The 18,693-nt window shown below is 52.6% G+C and overlaps 8 protein-coding genes across 8 annotated transcripts; 4 read left to right on the top strand and 4 right to left on the bottom strand.

The window, feature by feature from the left end:
• Positions 1–163: 163 nt before the first annotated feature.
• On the top strand, positions 164–1,306 carry A1O5_09005 (uncharacterized protein; the record flags this gene model as incomplete). Its single annotated transcript, XM_007749585.1, has 2 exons — positions 164–244; positions 374–1,306. The coding sequence occupies 2 exons, from the start codon at positions 164–166 to the stop codon at positions 1,304–1,306; spliced, it is 1,014 nt and encodes a 337-aa protein (XP_007747775.1).
• A 1,003-nt stretch (positions 1,307–2,309) lies between these two features.
• Positions 2,310–3,008, bottom strand: A1O5_09006 (uncharacterized protein; the record flags this gene model as incomplete). The annotated part of the gene is made up of 1 exon (XM_007749586.1): positions 2,310–3,008. The coding sequence occupies one exon, from the start codon at positions 3,006–3,008 to the stop codon at positions 2,310–2,312; it is 699 nt and encodes a 232-aa protein (XP_007747776.1).
• Positions 3,009–3,928: 920 nt separating this feature from the next.
• On the bottom strand, positions 3,929–6,241 carry A1O5_09007 (uncharacterized protein; the record flags this gene model as incomplete). Its single annotated transcript, XM_007749587.1, has 1 exon — positions 3,929–6,241. One exon carries the CDS (start codon positions 6,239–6,241, stop codon positions 3,929–3,931), a length of 2,313 nt encoding a protein of 770 aa, XP_007747777.1.
• A 2,586-nt stretch (positions 6,242–8,827) lies between these two features.
• Positions 8,828–11,568, bottom strand: A1O5_09008 (uncharacterized protein; the record flags this gene model as incomplete). Its single annotated transcript, XM_007749588.1, has 2 exons — positions 8,828–11,421; positions 11,472–11,568. The coding sequence occupies 2 exons, from the start codon at positions 11,566–11,568 to the stop codon at positions 8,828–8,830; spliced, it is 2,691 nt and encodes an 896-aa protein (XP_007747778.1).
• Positions 11,569–12,472: 904 nt separating this feature from the next.
• On the bottom strand, positions 12,473–13,854 carry A1O5_09009 (histidinol-phosphate aminotransferase; the record flags this gene model as incomplete). The annotated part of the gene is made up of 2 exons (XM_007749589.1): positions 12,473–13,718; positions 13,769–13,854. 2 exons carry the CDS (start codon positions 13,852–13,854, stop codon positions 12,473–12,475), a joined length of 1,332 nt encoding a protein of 443 aa, XP_007747779.1.
• Positions 13,855–14,709: 855 nt separating this feature from the next.
• On the top strand, positions 14,710–15,291 carry A1O5_09010 (uncharacterized protein; the record flags this gene model as incomplete). Its single annotated transcript, XM_007749590.1, has 1 exon — positions 14,710–15,291. One exon carries the CDS (start codon positions 14,710–14,712, stop codon positions 15,289–15,291), a length of 582 nt encoding a protein of 193 aa, XP_007747780.1.
• A 617-nt stretch (positions 15,292–15,908) lies between these two features.
• Positions 15,909–16,565, top strand: A1O5_09011 (uncharacterized protein; the record flags this gene model as incomplete). The annotated part of the gene is made up of 1 exon (XM_007749591.1): positions 15,909–16,565. One exon carries the CDS (start codon positions 15,909–15,911, stop codon positions 16,563–16,565), a length of 657 nt encoding a protein of 218 aa, XP_007747781.1.
• A 1,211-nt stretch (positions 16,566–17,776) lies between these two features.
• Positions 17,777–18,608, top strand: A1O5_09012 (protein bli-3; the record flags this gene model as incomplete). Its single annotated transcript, XM_007749592.1, has 3 exons — positions 17,777–17,790; positions 17,963–18,113; positions 18,186–18,608. 3 exons carry the CDS (start codon positions 17,777–17,779, stop codon positions 18,606–18,608), a joined length of 588 nt encoding a protein of 195 aa, XP_007747782.1.
• Positions 18,609–18,693: the final 85 nt, after the last annotated feature.

Genomic DNA, 18,693 nt, shown 5'->3' on the forward strand with positions numbered 1-18,693 from the left:
CCACACACACAGAGGCTTCGACTATCATCCCTCCCTCAGAAGTCGTGTTCTCTTCTTCTCTTTCTTCTTCGCCACCCTCTTTCTCTTCCTCGAGTTCGAGTCCGAGTTCGAGTTCGACACCTCTCTCTATCAGTGTCAAACCACCAAAGGGCCTCGTCGAGTCATGGCTCAGCAGCAGCTGCAATATGCGAAGGACCAGCCCGCGGGCTTCAAGAACCGTGTCGAAAACATTGCCATTGTCGGCGTAAGTCATGTCAAGCCCATTTACTACGTTAGACTCTCGAGACGCCCTGCTCTGGTTCCATGTACATCCTGAGGGTTTAACTTTGCGGGAGACGCATTTCATGAAGAAATAGTAACAATGCGCTATTAGGTAGGAGGCAGGATCGGCAAACATTTGACCGAAGCGCTGCTGAAGACGGGAAAGCACAAGATCACGGCTCTGACGCGGCCTGAGAGCACTACCAAGCCGGCAGATGGTCTCGTCGTCAGGAAGGTAGACTACAACGACCCCGCAGCGCTGGTTGATGCTCTCAGGGGTAAGGACGTCCTGATCATCACGATGGCCGTCATGGCGCCCAAGGAGGTCCAGTCGAACCTGATCAACGCGGCCGCCGAAGCCGGCGTGGCGTGGGTGATGCCCAATGAGTACGGGATCGACAAGACAAACGCGTCGCTGGCCAAGGACGTCCTGATCGCGGAGCCCTTGATCAAGACTTGCGAGTACATTGAGAGTCTGGGTCTCTCTTGGATCGGCCTGACATGCGGCTTCTGGTACGAGTTCAGCCTGGCGGGCGAGGAGTGCCGGTACGGGTTTGACTTCACGACCAAGACAGTCACGTTCTTCGACGAAGGCACCACCAAGATCAACACCAGCACCTGGAACCAATGCGGACGTGCTGTGGCAAGTCTGTTCAGCCTCAAGGTCCTCCCCGAAGACGCACACGACACGAGTCCGAGCCTCTCCCGGTTCAGGAACAAATCCGTCTATATTTCCTCCTTCCTGGTGAGCCAGCGCGACATGTTGGCCTCCGTGCTCCGAGTAACCAGCGCAGGGGATGACGACTGGACCATCAAGCACGAGAACACGCAGGAGCGGTACAAGAAAGCTGTCGAAGATATGCAAAAGGGGGAGATGTCTGGGTTCGTGAGGCTTCTGTACACGCGGGTCTTTTACCGTGATGGAGGCGGTGATTATGAATCGGCCAAAGGCACAGCGAATACGCTTCTGGGTCTGCCGGGAGAGGATCTGGACGAGGCGACTAGGCGAGCTGTCGAGATGGCCGAATCCGGCGAACCCGTGTAGCATGGCCAAGGACAACCCGTCCTGAGACATTTGAATAGTCCTCATTTCGCCTTAAGGAGCGCCAAGTCATATTCCAATGCACATGCCCATCCTTTCGTATAGCTGTTAGACCAAGAGACGAGTTGATATGCATGTGCCGAGATGCCGCGAGCAAAGGCGTGTTCCGTTTCCTAGTACATCGATTGATCTTCCGACCCTGCCGCGCGAGGATAGAGGATCCGTCCTCATACAAGGTGTTCTTCTTCCACAACGCCCATAAGTCCGCTCAGAGGATGAGACGAGGGATCCACACGCCAGCACTAATGAGGAAACTTCTCGTACCACAACCGCCTAAATTATCGTCAAGGACGCCCTAAGGACCCCAGCTCTGCAATCTGCCCACTCAGGGAACGTCAACGATCTCGACTCGCAACCTTCCTGGTCTCTCGTTTGTTACCATGACTCGGGCTTCCCACTCTTTAGGCCACTTTTTCGCCTTCTTCGTCGCTGCATCCTCCTTCTAGAATGTGTTCCACAATAGAAAGGTACCATTTCGAGCATCAAATATAGATTCCTTGGTGGGCGGGTGTGTATCAGTTTCTCTTCGATTAGAATGGTACAGAATGTGACGTCGACGCTGGAGCTATTCCATCAGTTACAAGGCCAGGATGCTGTGAACGCTGGCGCACATAAGCGGATCAACGATGCCGGCGGACATGGATGTAGCTCAGGAGTTCCCACGATCCATCCATTGGCGGGCCATCCATTGGCGGGCCATCCATTGATCATGTTGCTGGTTGGAAATGGTGCTTTTTTCGTCCCTGTTTTCCTGAACTCCCTTGGCTTCGCAGCCGACATTGTGTCAAGCAGTGCTGACAATAATCATATTGAAACCAAAATACGCCTCACGTGCAAGTCGTGCAAAGTTGGGGGTCTAGAGCCGCTGTAAATAGCCGTTGCGTTCCAGGCACTGTGGCTCGAATCCTGAAGAACACGGAGACTGGAGACCCAAGAATCAAGCTGTTCATGCATTATGTGCCGCACTTGCTCGTCGCTTCTTCTGCATTCGCATAACCTTCTTTCTTTCTTCCGATCCCTGTCTGTCCGTTTCCCATTTTGCTTTCAATTCATTCACTGCCGTCTCCAGTCTAATGTAAACATTTCCAGACTCGAAGGTCATGCTCTGCATATCTTGCAGTGCCTTCAGCCATTCCTCCAACTGCACCTGGGAGGCCGGCTTCGCAAAGGTGGTGGTTCTGTCGAGGTTAAAGTCCTCCGTGCGCTTGCGATTGTCGGCATAAGCAAGCCCGCCAATGACAATGACATAGAGGTAGACAACGCCGACTGTCGCAACGAAGGTGATAAAGATGTTTCGGAAGTCGTCGCGTCCGCCGTCGGGCTCGACGTGATAAAGCCATGAATAGAGCAGGTAGATGCCGAACCCGATGATATAGAACAAGACAGCCACATTGAGCACGACTTTGGGCAAGTCGAATTGCTTCAAAGCAGCAACAGAACTCTCCAGAGGGAGGAGGATAAAGGGCTTGCGGTAGTGACGCTTCTCGAGCTCGACCTTGCCACGGCTGAGCCAGAGCCGAATGTCTAGTGGTTTGTTAAGCATGCCGATATCGGATTGCTGAGACGCTGCAAAGACGACCGATAACACTCCCAGGATCATAGAGCAGGTCAAAAGAGCCCTGGCACTCCAATGGGTTGAATCCATATTTGGTAGCTGAAGTGCAGTAAGTCCAACACTGGCGAAGATGGCACCCTAAAATCATGAGTAACTCGGTTGACGTCTCCCGGGACACCGGATGGTCCTTACGGCGACCTCGATTGACGAGCATGTTGTCATGTAAGATTGTTTCCAAGCTAAGACCTCCTCATCAGTCCAAGTGTTAATATTCCAATGCAGCTGCCTAACACTGCTGGTATCAACCAGTCCACAGAGAGAGAGAAAATGGCCGAGTTTACCCCATCTTTGCCACTCGTAGAAATAATCCAGGCCAATAAAGTGACAGAAGGCGCCGAGGAAAGGGTTCACTGATGGCCAGACGGAGGTTGAGTTCATCATCGTGTACACGATGCGTTTTGATGCCGTCGGTTGAAGCTGGGCCTCAGCCTGTTTGAGCACCTATGCCTTCGCATTCATCAAGTCTGCTAGCTTTATTTATCTTGTGACCGTCTTCCGAATAGATGGAGGGTGAATGAATGCAGGGAGATCGAGGGATGCTGCGCGCGTGACCATGTAGACAATTTTGCTGTTCTTGCTGCTGGGGCCAAAACCGCCTCGTAGTGGAGAGGATGGCCTGGTGGGCAAAAAATGCTTCACCGTAGTGCACTGTACGGTGGAACTTTAAGTGATTGTCGCATTTTTCATAAGGAGAAACCATGGTCGTCTTCCGATGCGACGACACAGAGGGTGCTACATTTGATACTGATGCCTCGCTTGCATGCAACTTCGAAGCATTTGTGCACCGACATGGCTCTGGATGATAATTCAGGTTTTGTTTGTTGGCTCTCGAGACGAGACTCTGGACAATTGCACAACGCAATAGACCGCTCTCGAGTCTCGACGTCCCCTCGGCGTCTCGGGTTGGGCAAGGGACGTCCGGGGAACATGTTGTCTATCTATATGCTGATTCATCTAATCGTCACAGTCCCTACGTGGCCATCGGCTTTCATGTCCGTTTTTAACACCTCTCTAAACATGTCCCAATCGAGGTCAGGTCCCGTCCCTGGCGCCACTGCGCCCTGCCTCACCACCGGGTCAGGAACAGGATCACACTTCAAGGTAGTTATGATCAGACCAACCCTTCGCATTGGTTCCCTGGAGGAGCTCTGCCTCAGAGCGAGCCAATATCCTACCGCTGGGTCACGAGGGTTCCCGCTCTTCTCAATATAAAGAAGTGCTGCCGTTCCTTGTATGGCTCCAGTGCCCGTGGTAGGCGCTCGTGGTAAGTTAAGATCTCCATGGCAAGAACATGGAGCTCGGATGTCGGCGAAGAGCTCAATTTTCTCGAGGTGGACGCGAACATCATCTAAAAATCGCCAATCAAGCACAACTGCAGTATCCTGTCTGTTGGAAAGGGCTCGAGGACCAATACTGAACGGCGCTAAACGTGTGGTGACGTGCAGAAAGTGGTACGAGTTCAGATCTGGCTTTACTGAGGTTGCCCAGTCTTCATATTTTCCTGTCCCATCTTCCAAACTCAATTTCTCGGCGCTGAAAATGATGTAGGAATGGTCACATTCGTGACCGGCAATGGGCAGCAGTGGCCGATAGTGGGCGAAAGGTCTGCATGAGGCCCATGACCACGATGGTGCCTTGGAACAGAGACTCCCGTCCACCTGAGCCTGTGGGAATGAACTTGGTACTGGCTGAATTTCGCATAACCAAGTCAGTCCTGTGCACGCTCCCGCGCTGGTTGTGTCTCCAATGGACTGATCTTCGAAATTCTGCGCTCTTGGTGGGTAGAACGGGATGCCGTGCACACATTTAATGCCAGAGTTTGCCAGGTAGCCTTTGATAGCATCGAGGCTATCTATCTCATTCGTCATCCGCCGGCTGCAATACTCATTGATGGAACTATTCAGGTCGAATGGCCTAGCATCTTGATAGCCGACCAAGTTTGCCCTTTGCAAGGGGGAACGGACCTGCCCATGGCTTTGTGCCACTTCAACAGGCAGTATTGTATGCAGAGAGCCGTTCAAAAGTTCTTTGAACGAACCGTGCTTGCAAGTCAAGAAGACCTGTGTAGGGGTGAAGCAGAGCATTCTCGTTGATAACAACGATTCCTGAAAAGTCCAAGCCCTTGTCTTATGATGTGAAAGCTGATAAAAAGCACCTAAATCCGGACCAAATCCAAGCAGTTTTGAATTAGGCGTCCTCGCGGAGTACATGGGAACTCGTGGGACAGAAGCCACTCCTGGGAGACCAGCCTCGTCATCGTCACCCAACGCTACAATAACTGCTTGGGCGGTTTTGAAAATTCGATGCATCAAACTTAACTGCTGGCTGATATGTGCTGGATTCGTCTGGTCAATACAGTACCTGTCTGCCCATAGGTATTGCAGGCCAAGTTCCTTGGTAACGGTCACGGCATCCTCAATAGTCCGGGCTAAATTGAGTGGATTCATCTCTCCAGCCGCGGTGACAAAGGGATCTTTGGAGCGTTGCTTTGGACCCCAGATATAGCTGAGGCCCATGTAGACTGCTCCTGTGGGAGCTGGTACAATTTTTCTGTCGTGGCAATTGATCAATAGCATATCGGGAATATTAGCCGTCGAAAGGGTTGTTTCATTGTCGTCCGCAATTTCCTGAATACAGCAATCGAGCTCGACCCTTAAACGCTTATACGGTATGTCGTTGACAGTCGATGAGGCTGTGGATTTGGAGATGGCTGCTTCTGAATAGAGGACTTCACCTCTCATCAGCGTATCACGCTGCCAGGAGTGGGATCTACCCACTAGGTACAGGTGACGCGGCGCCAGAGGTTGCATGGATAATCCCAGATACCATCTTTCAACAGCAGTGTCATTTGTGCCAGTATGTGCGAGCGAACCAAGGAAGCTACACAACGAACAGGTCTGAGAATCAATGGCAGGCACCTCGCCTAGGTCAAACACAGGTACTATCCAGTGAACGTTACTGTAGGCATCGACTGTACCGTCACCCGTGCCGATACTCTGGACTGACCCATGCTTCTGAGGAGCCGGTTCGAAAGCTTCCTGTGCAGACCTGCGTAAGTCCTCATTGACAGAAGCCTGGTCGATGGACCATATTGTCTTCCAGTTAATTCGCCTGCAACGGTCACAGACGCCAGTGGTGCCTTCGAAGCCGGGATTGTCACTGTGGCGCTCGAGCGAAGCGTCGTAAGCATTCGTGTTGGACTCCACATCCTCAACAGCTTTTTGGACAGAAATTTGGAGTCCCCGCGGACGAACCCTAGGCATCAGTGGGGGGTTGAAAGGCCAAAAAGCCCTGCCACAGTCTCGAGATGAAAGATTGAATGTGGAAAAGCTTGGTTATCTTTTCGATCAGCACTGCAGCAGCTCCAAGGTCAGCATTTCCAAAGTCATCAACTCGTGGTTAGGGAATTGTTCAGTTGCCCGTCTTTCTGGGACGAGGACAACTGGGCGACATGAATGATCAAACTTCAAGCAGAAGAAGGAAAGCGCACCGACGTACACGTACTAGAGAAACAACGAGGCTGGGTCCCAATGTGTGCTGCCTGTAGGTCAAGTCAGTGAGGTGCAATCTAGCAGTCATTACCGAGTGAAGCACCCGGAACATAGGTACATAGGCCTCCCTAGCCCCACGCAAGCTAGTGGGCTAGTGGGCTAGGGCGCTCGGCTCGGGATTGCTCGGTCCAACATTGCTTGGTCAGGAATCAGGAGAAGAAAAAAAGAGGGACGCTTGGCTGTAGAAACGGAAATAGATTTAGGAGAGGTCGCCATTCGGAGCTGAGTATTGTGGTATTAACAAACACGAGGAAATCGGCTTAGCATCTAGAAGCCTATACCCTATTCGTAGGGACTAGCACGCACGACCATAAAGCATGCAAATCTATGGCAAGGACAAGAGGAGCCTCACAAAGAGGGTGTGAGATGAAAATGGCCAATACAATAGAGTGATATGGGCACATATGCTACACTTTCCACTTTGTGGGACATTTCCGAGGAATTTGAGAAGAAGCTGTCCCAAGGTCCCCGGTAGGGATGCAGGATCGTAGAACGATTTCATCATATGCGAATGATATGGCTTGCAAGTGGAAGGATGGAACGAGCAAGCCACCTCGCTCATCAGCGAAAGTGGGAACCGCTTATCAGTTGGATCCTGGGGCAACCCGGTTCGTGGTGGGATGAGCAGGATCCATGGAGTTATAGGCTCTTGCCGAGGGTTCAGTGTGCAAGTGTATAAGGGAAACCATGGGCAATGGTTGCCAGATCATCAAGCCACACGACCTAGACATCTTCAGTAGAAAACAGCAAGGCGTGGCCATCAACCCAATTCACGATGGAAGAGCTTGGGAGCGAGAAGAGAAGTTTGCGAGTAGACATGAATCTAGAGAGCCCGCGACCCCCGAGAGCCTCCTATGCACCTTGAAGTCTGGAGTTCGGAAAGCATTTTGAAGTACATGCTGATTGAAATGGTGCAGAGCGCGAAAACGGGGGGTGCCGGGTTGAGTGCCGAATGTCAGTCGCATGTTATATCTTCATGATGTTCTTCATGCAATTGTCCGCATTGCTCTGTTCCCCAATATTATAGCGGGCCTAGCAGCAATCCTTGCAACATTCAAAGCACAAAAATCCGGCGCACCTGTATGATGTGTATCAGTATCCAATTTACCTAGACTTGGTGTAATCGCGACGTAATCGGCAGGAATTATAAGACTTACAAGCCACAGCAAATGTCCTCTCCCTCACCACCACCTCGAAGGCCCACTTTGTTGCTAACTCCACTGGGATCCATGGATTCTCGCGCGGCCTGTGTGGCAAGGAGTCAGCAGATGTTTCACCTGCTTGAACTTGGGACCAAGGGTATTGAAAGGCAACAGGAGAACACCAGATCGCACAGGGCAGGTCTATCATGCATCCTATATCAATAAACGACAACATTGCAACTCACAGGTTGTTGAGAGATAGCACGGTCAGCTCCGGGTTGGGGTTCAGGAGCCTGGATTTTCTGTTGTTGATTTTCAACGTCCATGGTGGTAGATTGTCCTTCTAAGAGTCTGTTTATGGCTTGTACGGCCTGTCAAATATGAGTGAGCGTCTTGGAGAGAACAGTGGCGTCGAAAAGACTGCTGGTTTCCTCAGAAGAAGAAGAGAACAGGAAGCAGAAAAGAGCTGAAGCTGGAGCTGGAGCTGGAGCTGAGCTGTCAATTTCAACTCCTGGCACATTCCAAGTTTTGGACCCATGGCTAAAACGGAATTGCGCGGCCTGGCTGGGAGACTAACATTTACTGTACCCAGCCATCCGACGCAGTGAGCACTGAGCAGGGAAGTCACCAGCAACGAGTGTTCCAATTGAAGTCGGCGATAGGTTGGACGACGTGGCGAGGGTGGTCAAAACCTTATGTAGCCCACCAGCCCGAGGATTAGGCCAAGATTAGATAGAAATCTGACCACCGACTGACAAGCACTGCCGGGAACCTAACCAGCAAAGCTTGACCGCTGCTTGGCATGCTTGGTGGATGCTTGGAGAAGTTTATTATTGCTTGAAATGTCGGAACTTGCCGCCGGCTCCCCGCGGGCATCTCTCCCACGCTACTGTACTTACTATTAGGAGAATATAGGGCGACAGATACATACCAAGTGCTTGTACACATCCTGAGTGTCCTAAAACTATCTCAGCAGGAATCGAATCCATCTCACTATCGAGGCCAATGAGTGCAACAAGGGTATCTTATCCTCAGAGCGCCCAATTCCTTACTTCAAAAAGCAATTCATGGCATCTGGTGGACGGCGTCAACGGCCGTGACACTGTGCCATGCCCTCTTTGCTCGGCTGTACTGGATTCATGGATCCGTGCCGTGCTCATGAAGGTCGCAACTTTCGCTTCGCAACCTGCCTGATTCTGCCCAAATCTTCTAAACATTGTAAATGCTTTTCGTTTGCCTCTTCCCACCAGGTCCGACACTGTGCATCGTCTTTCAGCCACTGCATGTACGCTCCATATCCAGCCTTCTTCTCGCCCGCGCCATCTTCATCCAAAATATCTGCGTCTAGTCCATCGCTCGGTTGCGAAATCCAATGCGGACTCATCGTGCCGCAAACACGATCCTGCCTGGATCGAAAATGCTCAATCATCTTCGCGTTGAATTTGTTCCATTCGTGCATGTAGTTATCCATATTTTCAACATACTGCGCGAAATTGGCCTTATCCAATCGGTCCTCGGCCGGCGGGGTGACAGCTTTGGGTGGTTTGGGGAGATTCAAGGCCCGGATACGAGCAGTCGTGGTACGGTTGAGGTTGACATCGTTGGATGCTCGGGATTCAAATGGAAGGTGTGTTACAAGGTCCTCTTTCATGCCTTTGAGACCGGCCGACGTTGGCGCAAATGGGGCTTGCTCAGTGAATTCTTTCAGGTCCACTCCTCCGTGCGTGGATCGGCGTTTCGGTTCGGGACGGGGCGGTCCAGCACTGACTGGATATTTGATGCCGTTCGAGGTAGGAGGCCTATTGCCGTTGGTCTGCGGTGTGTCCACATCCATTGCGTCTTCTTCTACCACAATGTAGCGATCTCTAGAATCGTCCGTGGTGTCGGACACGGGACTTGCTCTCGGGTTCCCAGGAGCCGTTTTCGCGGACGCCCTAGCAGCCCAGTCGTCGGCCAACTTGCCAGGTTGGAATGCTGTCGACTTGTCTTCTCCATGACCGTTGGGGATCTCGGACGGAGATGTTTGATCTTGTTCTGCTGATCGCGATTGCGCTCTCCCTCGCGACGTTGGTTTGCTTGCAGTCCGACTTGACTTCGAGGGTGACTTGCGCAGAGACTCATCCGCACGGAAAATATCATCGGCTGTGACCTTGTCATGCCAATCCGCCGCTGAAAACGTTGTCTGAACTTTCGGTTGAGTGGAGGCATGACTGGCGCTTGGGTTAGTCCTATTGATCCACGACTGAACGCAATCAAGACTGCCTCCTTCCTTGGGGGTGTCACTCTTCTTCTTATGAGGCCGGGGAGGCGTGGTCTGCGGAAAGACACTCGAAGGAACTGCCCATGAAGGAAATCCGTTGAAGGAACATCCTCTCTGAGCAGGACCATCGCGACTATTTCTTCGGGACCACGTGTGGGAATCCAAGAAAAAGGGAGCAGCATACTTGGGTTTATCCGAACCTCCACCATCACCATGTAACACATTAGGCTTGGGTGCCTCAACATCTGGGGATGCCATGCTTGGGAATGGCTTGCGCGTCGGCTCCCTCGCATCGGGAGGCGGGTACTGATAGCGACTGTCATCAACGATTCTAGTATAGTTAGTACTAGGAAATTGACCTGTCAGGCCCGGGTTATGGTCAGCATCGTAACTGAGCCCTGTTCTGACTTGTGGTTTGCTCCGAGGGACAGCCTTTGGCCTAGAATTCTTGGGCAACGTTTCTTCGTCGCTCGACGAGGTCTCTGAGAAATCTGCATGTATTCCAGCCTTCCGCATTCCGGGACTAGCGCTCCGATGGCGAGGAATATTCTCATAGCGAGCTGACGGCCTGCCAAAGGGTCCTCGGTCGTCGATCGGTGAATTGCGGACACTCGACGAACGATGTAGACCGTCCCCATTGATGTCCGTTCGCTCCCCACCAGTTCCAGCATATCTTGAGGGCGGACGACCCCCAAGATCGTTCCTCATGTCATAATCGGAAGATCGGGCATGCCGTAGAGGACTGACCGCGGGCCTGGCCCTAGAAACGGGAGGCGATCGCATCGAGTGGTTGTCTTGGACGTGGATGTGTGGATTGGGCGGCGGCTGCCCACGTGTGCCCTGGACATAAGAAAACGCCGAACGAGGATATTGCGACGGGTCGGGCCCAGGATAGTCTGATTTTCTTGCACTGGCCGTCCTAGATAGACCCGGAAAACTTGTGGGCGGTACGTTGGGCACGTATGGCATTTCCGAGCCAGAACCGGGTTTGGGGGCAGTAGGGGCTTGCCGCGGTGTCGATCTCGGTGGCATTTGTTGAGCGGATGATGTAGGCCTCATGGCGGGAAAAACTCTTGCTGCCTCTGCCCGGGCCTCGTCATACTTCGCCCGATCCCATGACTGTGGTACCCCCCGGGTGAAAGCATTGAATTTATCGGCACCAGAAGAGGCCTGCTGTTGCTGACTTTTCGGAGCAAACGCCGGACGGGGAGCACGAGTTTGCGCTGACTTGGGAGGTGGAGGGAAGGGATATTGCTGTTTTGCTGTAGGAGTCGATTTGGAGTCGTTTGGTCTTGGGAAACCATATGGATCGGGGGGGTATGCTGAGGAAGTAGTAGCGGCGGTTTTAGCAGCCAATCTTGCCCGACCAGCATCATATTTGGCCTTCTCCACCGGATCGCAGAGGATCTCATGGGCTGCTTGGACGGCTTGGAACTTGGGAACGACCTCGACTTCGCGACCAGGGTTTCGGTCCGGATGATATTGTTTCGCTGCAGCGCTGTGAGTTCAGCTCAGCTGTTCAGGCCGTTCTTTGTCTTACCCAGAAGTCTGAATTGTTTTTTGATCTCTTCGGTGTCTGCGGTAGGAGGCAGATCCAAGTCCGCATAGTAGTCCCGTTTAACATCCGCCTTGACCATGATTCACCAATGCCCAAAGGCGATAATTTTCAAAACTGTAATGCGGCGATCAATTGCCTTCTCTTCAGCTCAATCAACATGGTTTCTCAAAGAAAGGAGGGTCCGAGGGTTTGCGCAGGCTTTAGAGATCGGGCAGCCAAAGTCAAAACGGAGTGACCGAGTAGTGAATTGACCAGATTTATTCACAATCCAACCGGAGCTGGGGGGGGGCTGATGGAGGTAGGACAAGCGAGCGGTGATCGAGGGAAGGGCAGCAATTCGGGGGCTCGAAAACGAAGTAGAAGAGGTGACTACACCTAGATGCAAGGCAGATGATGAGATCAAGGTGCAGAATGTGGCAGGCAGGTGGCTGCAGTGGCTGTATCTCTTCACGGCATGTCCATTCGCTCGGTCACTCGCATAGGGTATCAGAATTGCAACCAAGTTGCGGCCTATCGCGAGGCGCACAGAAGGCAGGAAGTTCGGGACGACAGATTTTGGAGGGCAGTTCGGTGTTCCTGCGCAGTGTCTCGAGCGCCAGGCTGCAAGGGAAATCGGTGCAGATCTGCAGGGTGTGCGTGTGTGTGAGAGAGAGCATAAGAGAGAGCGAGGCGAAGCGGTGTGGTGCTGGATTGGACGGCCGTCGAGAAGGTATGGGCGATGTGTTGGCAGGATGTGACAGGATCAAGGAGAAAGGGTGTTGTTGCTTTCTATCGATTTTGGGGATAGCTGTGAAAGTCTATGGAAGTCTAGGTATGCGACGCCCATCAGCCGTCCATCTGCCATTAAAGGCCCCTTCCACTCATGGGGACTTTTAGCCATGGGATCTGCCAAAAAGAAAAGTCCGAGCAGCCTCCACCGGCCACCCACCAGCCCTAGGCACCCTTGGCACCCTAGGCACCCGCTAGAGCATGCACGGTGGCCCCTATGATATCACACTGTTGGCAGCCGCCTCGCGTTCCCCCTCACTTCGACTGCCCTTGTCGACCCCATTCAACCCATTGACCTTCGAGCCTTGCGGTGTTGAAGCCGAGTAAATGTGACCCAAGACAGATCTGAGTTCCTCTAAGAATCGATCTACTTCCTGCTCGGTGCCCACGGTGATCCTCAGACAACCTGTGCACCCGTATTCCTTTCCCCGGAACCTAACCACCACTCCTCGTTGCCCCGCCATTGTTTCGTACACATTCAAAGCTGTCGCGTTGTCTGGTTGTCCACCCTCTTCCAGCGGACTGTCCAGAATCTCCACCAGCAAGAAATTCGACGCGGTCCCTCCTCGGAAACGGCCAATACCTGGGATTCGTGGGAGCTCTCGAAGAAGTCGGTCTCGTTGCTGGAGGATTTTCTCGCGGTGTTGTCGCATGACTGCCAGATTCTCTTCTTGCAAGGCTGCTATTGCAATGGCACTCGTCGGACTTGAGATGTTGTATGGTGCCTTGATGTTATTGAGCAGCGCTGCAATCTCGTGACTGCTAAAGGCCACTCCTAAGCGAATTCCGGCCAGACCGAATGCCTTGCTCAATGTCTGCATTACCACCAAATTCGGCCATTCCAACACCCATTCCGCCAGGCTTGACCCGTCAGGTGAGAAATCGATGTATGCCTCGTCCACAATCACTATGCCGTTCCATGTGGGATGCTCTAAGATTGGTTGAATGTCTTCCTTGGGAATGAGGGCGGCCGTGGGATTCCCAGGAGAACAAATGTACACCATCTTGATGGATGGATCAGAGGAGAGCTTTTCCAATATTGGTTGAGGCTGCAGTGAGAAGCTATTGTCGGGGTTGAGGGGCACCTGGACGATTTCAACATCGTTGACGTCTGCGCTAACTGCGTACATGCCGTACGTGGGAGGACAAGTCAGAATCTTGTCTTTTCCAGGAGCACAAAAGCAGCGCAACAAAGCGTCAATGGCCTCATCTGACCCGACTCCACAGAACAGATTCTCCGGTTTGAGTTGTTTGTCTGTATGGGTATGTGTGTTCCTCAAACGACAGAACAGTTCCTTCAGCTCGAGTTGGTGTGGATCAGGATATCTGTTCAGGCCCAGGAAGTCGACAGTTGTCTTGTCATGTTTACCACAAACACCACCCTCTTCCAGCGCGAGCCCGGGACCATACGCGTTCTCGTTCGCGTCGAGGAGGATATTGGTGCCATCGTCTTTGTAGTCACTGGGTTGGTGAGTCAGTGAACGAACTGCAATGCGCGTGGACACACTTACTCTCGCGCACACCTATAAGGGTGCAGTTTGAGGATGTTGGGTCGCGCACATTTGGAGAGATCAAAGGGCGAAGACTTCGGAGCCATCTTGGCCTTGTTGAACCGTGGTGAATATTCACGGAACCGGTGAGTTCATTGCAAAGAATGTTTTTTTAAGTATTAGAAAATATCTCCAAACTCGATCTTCTCCGCAGTGCCTGGCCGGTTGCGGAGACGGAGACTGCCGCCACGGCCCATCAGCCTAGTACAGTAGTACCCAGCTCGCCAGTAAGTCGTGGCCGCTAGTACTGGCTCACTGGGCAATACGAGGTACATAAGCTGGCGATGACTTAACCCTTAACAGCCCTTGACCACCGAGTCTACCAGTAGTGACAGGCACCAGATATTAGATCCCAGATCCAGGGACTCGTTCCTGTTCCTCGTGGCACCAGGTGGATCTATTAATAAGTGGTTCCAGACGCACTTCACCTCGGTGTGACTTGGTTGTGCTTATACCGAGTACGTACCGAGTAGATCTCTCGCGGAGACCAGAGCTCACTGCTCCCTCACTTCCTTCTCATGTTCCTCACATCTGACTGTCTTCGCTCAACTCGACATGGAACCACATTGAATCCAGGATAACTTCAGTAGGTCGACTTTGCTTGAGAACATGTGCCAGGCACAAGAGATAGTGAAAACAAGACATTACCATTTGGCCTGACTAACGTATAAAGGACCTCTTTTGAAAAATTTCACGGTGAGCATGTGCAGTATTCGGTGTTACCATGGACGCTTGACGACCAGAAAACACTTCACAACAAGGTATTTAAACAGTCTAACTTCGACGTCCTTTTGCCTGTAGAAAACAACATCCGACAATTCTCTCACCAAGCTCAAACTCCTTCTCGACACGACAAATGCTCTCGGCTGAATCGCATTTCCGCAGACAAACTTCTCATCAAAATGGAACGCATCGTTCTCCCTATTCTCCTCTTCTTGCTTGCCCTCACCAATGCCACCGCGATTCCCTCATCTCTCGCTGGCGAAGGAGCTGTCAACGGTCTGATCACCCGCAACGAAACCTCTGCCTCAGCTGCATTTGCCGGTCCTCTCATCTTCAACATCAGTCCTAACCCGGCCGGTCCACCATGCGGAATGACTTGGGAAGTCAACATCAATGTCAAGTCTCGTGGCTCCGTTGGCGACGCCAGCACCTCCTGCAATGCTTTGTACAATTATGTCACCTTGCCCTCATCATCCGTCCCGCAAACCATCAGCAAGGATGTCAATTTTGTATACCTCTGCCCTGACACTCCTGAGCCGATCAGCCCCGAGGGGTACGGTTACCGTGACATCAAGTTCATCGTGAAAGGAACATCAGATTTCCCCAGTGGTCAGAACACATTTTTGGCCCAGCTGCAAGTCTTGAACATCGACGGTCTTCCCGAGACCAATATGGATATGCCGGTTGAGATTGGATACGCCATCACCGACAATGCGGATCCGTTGAAGCAGCTCACCTTGCAGTACATCTACTGTGGGTGAACTCCACAGACGAGGACACGCACAGTCCGCAGGTGGCGAAATCATGCAGAAGCAAGTCTGAGTATCTTGGGAAAGCCTTCAATAGTGAAGAAGATCAAGTCGAATGGGATTTCGAAGCCATGATCAAAAACAGGTTGGCGGCGGTTGGTGGCAGGTTATTCCGAGAGGAGCATTTTACCTAATGCCATCTAATATCTGTTCCTAGCCAGATCACAGGCGTAGCTGGGCAGATATGGTTGCAGATTGGTTGGCGCACGGACTTGGAAACTGGCTGGAAGGGCTCGCAGCCGGAAATATTTGTGATAGAACACCTTGCTAGGTACCTACCCAGCAATGCAGAATACCTTCAGATCACAAGAACTCCCTATGTACTCGGTAAAGGTGGCGAAAATCTCGCGGAGGCGCACAAGTACTTGAAGCTGCGCACCTTGGTGTCCGCAAGTGCCCGCCATCGACGCAGGCTTCTCCGCATGGGGATCTTTTCCGATCAAACGACGTAAATTTCGAGACCTTTGATTCTCCGCATCGCCTCCTCCCTCTCTTGACCACTCTCACGACCTTGAGAACCTTACACATCCTTCGGGCTCTTCTATCCCCAGAGTTCAAGGTGCGCCATCATGGCCGACCGCAAATCCGCTTACGGTACCGCTGCTGCCTCCGATACCGACTTCCGCCGCACTTGGGACCGCGCCGAGTACGAAGCAAAAGCCAAAAAGCAAGAAGAAGAACGTCGCGAAGAGGCAAAAGCCCGTTATGAGGCCAAACTCGAAGGCAAAAAATGGCACAAACCCGTCGATTTCTCCTCCTTGGACTCCACCACCGCGCGCGGCTCAAGGTTAGATGTGGCGAGTATGGTCGGGAAGAGCACAATTGTTCCCGCCGGTGCGGGAATCGGTAAAAGGGGGAAAGGCGCAGGGTTTTACTGCGAGGCCTGTGATTTGACATACAAGGACAACGTGCAGTACATCGAGCATCTGAATTCGAAACAACACTTGATCAATACGGGGCAGTCGGGCCAGGTGAAAAGAGCGACGTTGCAGGACGTTAGGGACAGGTTAGAAATGCTCAAGGCAAGGAAGAGACAGCAGGAGGAGGAGGCGAAGATGCTGGGCGAGGTCGATATTCAGGCGAGGATTAAAAAGGCTGAAGAGATCGACGCGGCAGAACGGGAGGAGAAGAGACGGAAGAGGAATGAGAAGAGGAGGGCGGCCAAGGAAGAGAGGGGCATTAAAAAGGAGGATGAGTGGGAGGGACGACTAGGGATCATTTCTTGACTTGGATGGAGTAAATGCCATGTTCACGACAGATCGGACTTTGCGTGATGGCGACGTGAGCACATGTCTGCCTCAACGACTCACTCAACTTGCTCATAAGCACGGGTGTCGGCGTGTGCAGGCCAACGAGGCTTTCACCAAAGATTCGATATCATCTTTACGGCAGCCTCCGAGTTAGAGTCGGCAGGAGGGGTGGTTATTTGAACCAGTCGGCTGTCCGCTTATCCGCTATCTCAGGCTTCCCCTTGGAGCCAGCATCAATCCAGGGCAAGCTTCGTGGAGCTTTTGCTCCTTGCGAAATGCTAGAAAAGGACAACATTAAGGGGTTCGCAGCACGAAGCACGAGCGAGGCAATTACGCAAGTCACCTATTCGTACCGACAACATGGTTGCTCAAGGCATGGAGTACATCCGAAATCTCAAAGCCCAGGAAGGCACCAGAGACCATCTCGACTTGCAGACACCAAAGCTACCAGACTTACCGCCGGTGTCTCTTGATGATATATTCCAACCTTGACCCACACATTCAGGGGGTCATCATGCTCCAGGGATGGCACAATCCGAACTGCAGCCTCGTGGGACAGAGCAGTGCTGTTTGCTAGGACGCCACAGGACGCCCAATGCAGATATGCTGACGTTCATTGGCTGGATGTGGGATCCTGGGTCTGATGCAGCCTCGTCGGTCAAAACAACGACATCTCTGCAACCACTGAACGACAAGTTCGTGAGAATGCATCTAACAAACTATGGCGGATTCCTTAGTGGATGGGGACGCGCAATGTAAACCGGCCGCTTCCAAAATGGCCCAAACATGAGTAGACTAACAAGCAGTCCTACCGCCGGGCATCACCATCCATGAGTGACGCACATTGTACCTGGATGATCAGCATCATCATCATCTTTCTGTGTGTCTCCGGTGGTGTGCAACTCCACCTCGCCCACCCTCGATCCATGCAAAACTCTCTCTTGCTCCCATTTCCAATGGTTGGAATTATTGAATCTTGCCTGACCTCATCGACGTCACCGTCTTCACACGACGAAGGCTCTCGAGTCTCTATTTCTTCAGTGCCACCTGTGCCTTTGTGACTTTGTATCTCACTTCATCTTCTGTTTTGCTCACAATTCATTCCCCAGACACATCGACAACCCCAGTTTTCTCCAGAACTTGAACTGAATTCCCAATCTCAAGACTTCCACCTCGAACGAACCGAAATGGCATCCGATCCGTATGTGGTCTCTCCGCATTGCTCTCGCTTGTCCTTCATTTCCCCAGCTCTATCGTCAAGAAGACAGTCTCGGTTGCCTGCTATCTCCCTCTCCAATCAGTCGTCCACATTTTCCTCTATGAGAGAGGGGGAACCCTAAAAAAGACTGACCTCCCACCCATGGCAAACACAGGTACAAGGCCAAGAACAAGGACGAGCCAGGTCTCGAGGAGAAGATCACCGCCCTCAATGACTTTGCCAAATCCTGCAAATTCGGCATGATGACCACCCGCATCGCTGACTCGGGCCTGTTGGTCTCGAGGTGCATGGCTCTGGCCGCTCAGGTATGTCAGCGATTATCCCACCGCGCCCCAACCCACCTGTGGCACATCAGCTAACACCATGTTCCTCGTCAGGAGTCCGGCGGCGCCGACCTCCTGTTCCACACCAACACCGAGTCAGGCAAGACGTCGGACCTGTCGTCAGACTCGCACGTCAACATCTCCTTCCTGGCCCCGTCGAGCGGCAGCTGGGCGTCGATCTCAGGCACCGCGAGCATCATCACCGACCGCGCCACGGTCAAGAAATACTACACGCCCACACTCAAGACGTGGGTCGGCGACCTGGGCGACGGCGTGCACGACGGCAGCGAGAACGACCCGCGCATCGGCGTCATCAAGGTCAAGGCCCTGACGGCCACGTACGCGCTCCCCAAGGGGACCATGCTGGGCCGCGGGGTCGAGATGGTCAAGGGCGCCGTCACCGGCGAGGTCGCCAATGTGAATGAGCTGCGCGAGATCAACGAGCAGGAGATGAACCAGTGGAGGAGTTCACATTAGCCCACTCACTCCAAATCGCGCACATGGGCAAAACGCAGACATGCCCCCCCCCCCCCCCCTTCCCTTTTCTTCCATTTTAGCCCCG

This window comes from Cladophialophora psammophila (assembly GCF_000585535.1).
Source record: "Cladophialophora psammophila CBS 110553 chromosome Unknown aczJe-supercont1.15, whole genome shotgun sequence".
NCBI classification, from domain to species: Eukaryota; Fungi; Ascomycota; class Eurotiomycetes; order Chaetothyriales; family Herpotrichiellaceae; genus Cladophialophora; species Cladophialophora psammophila.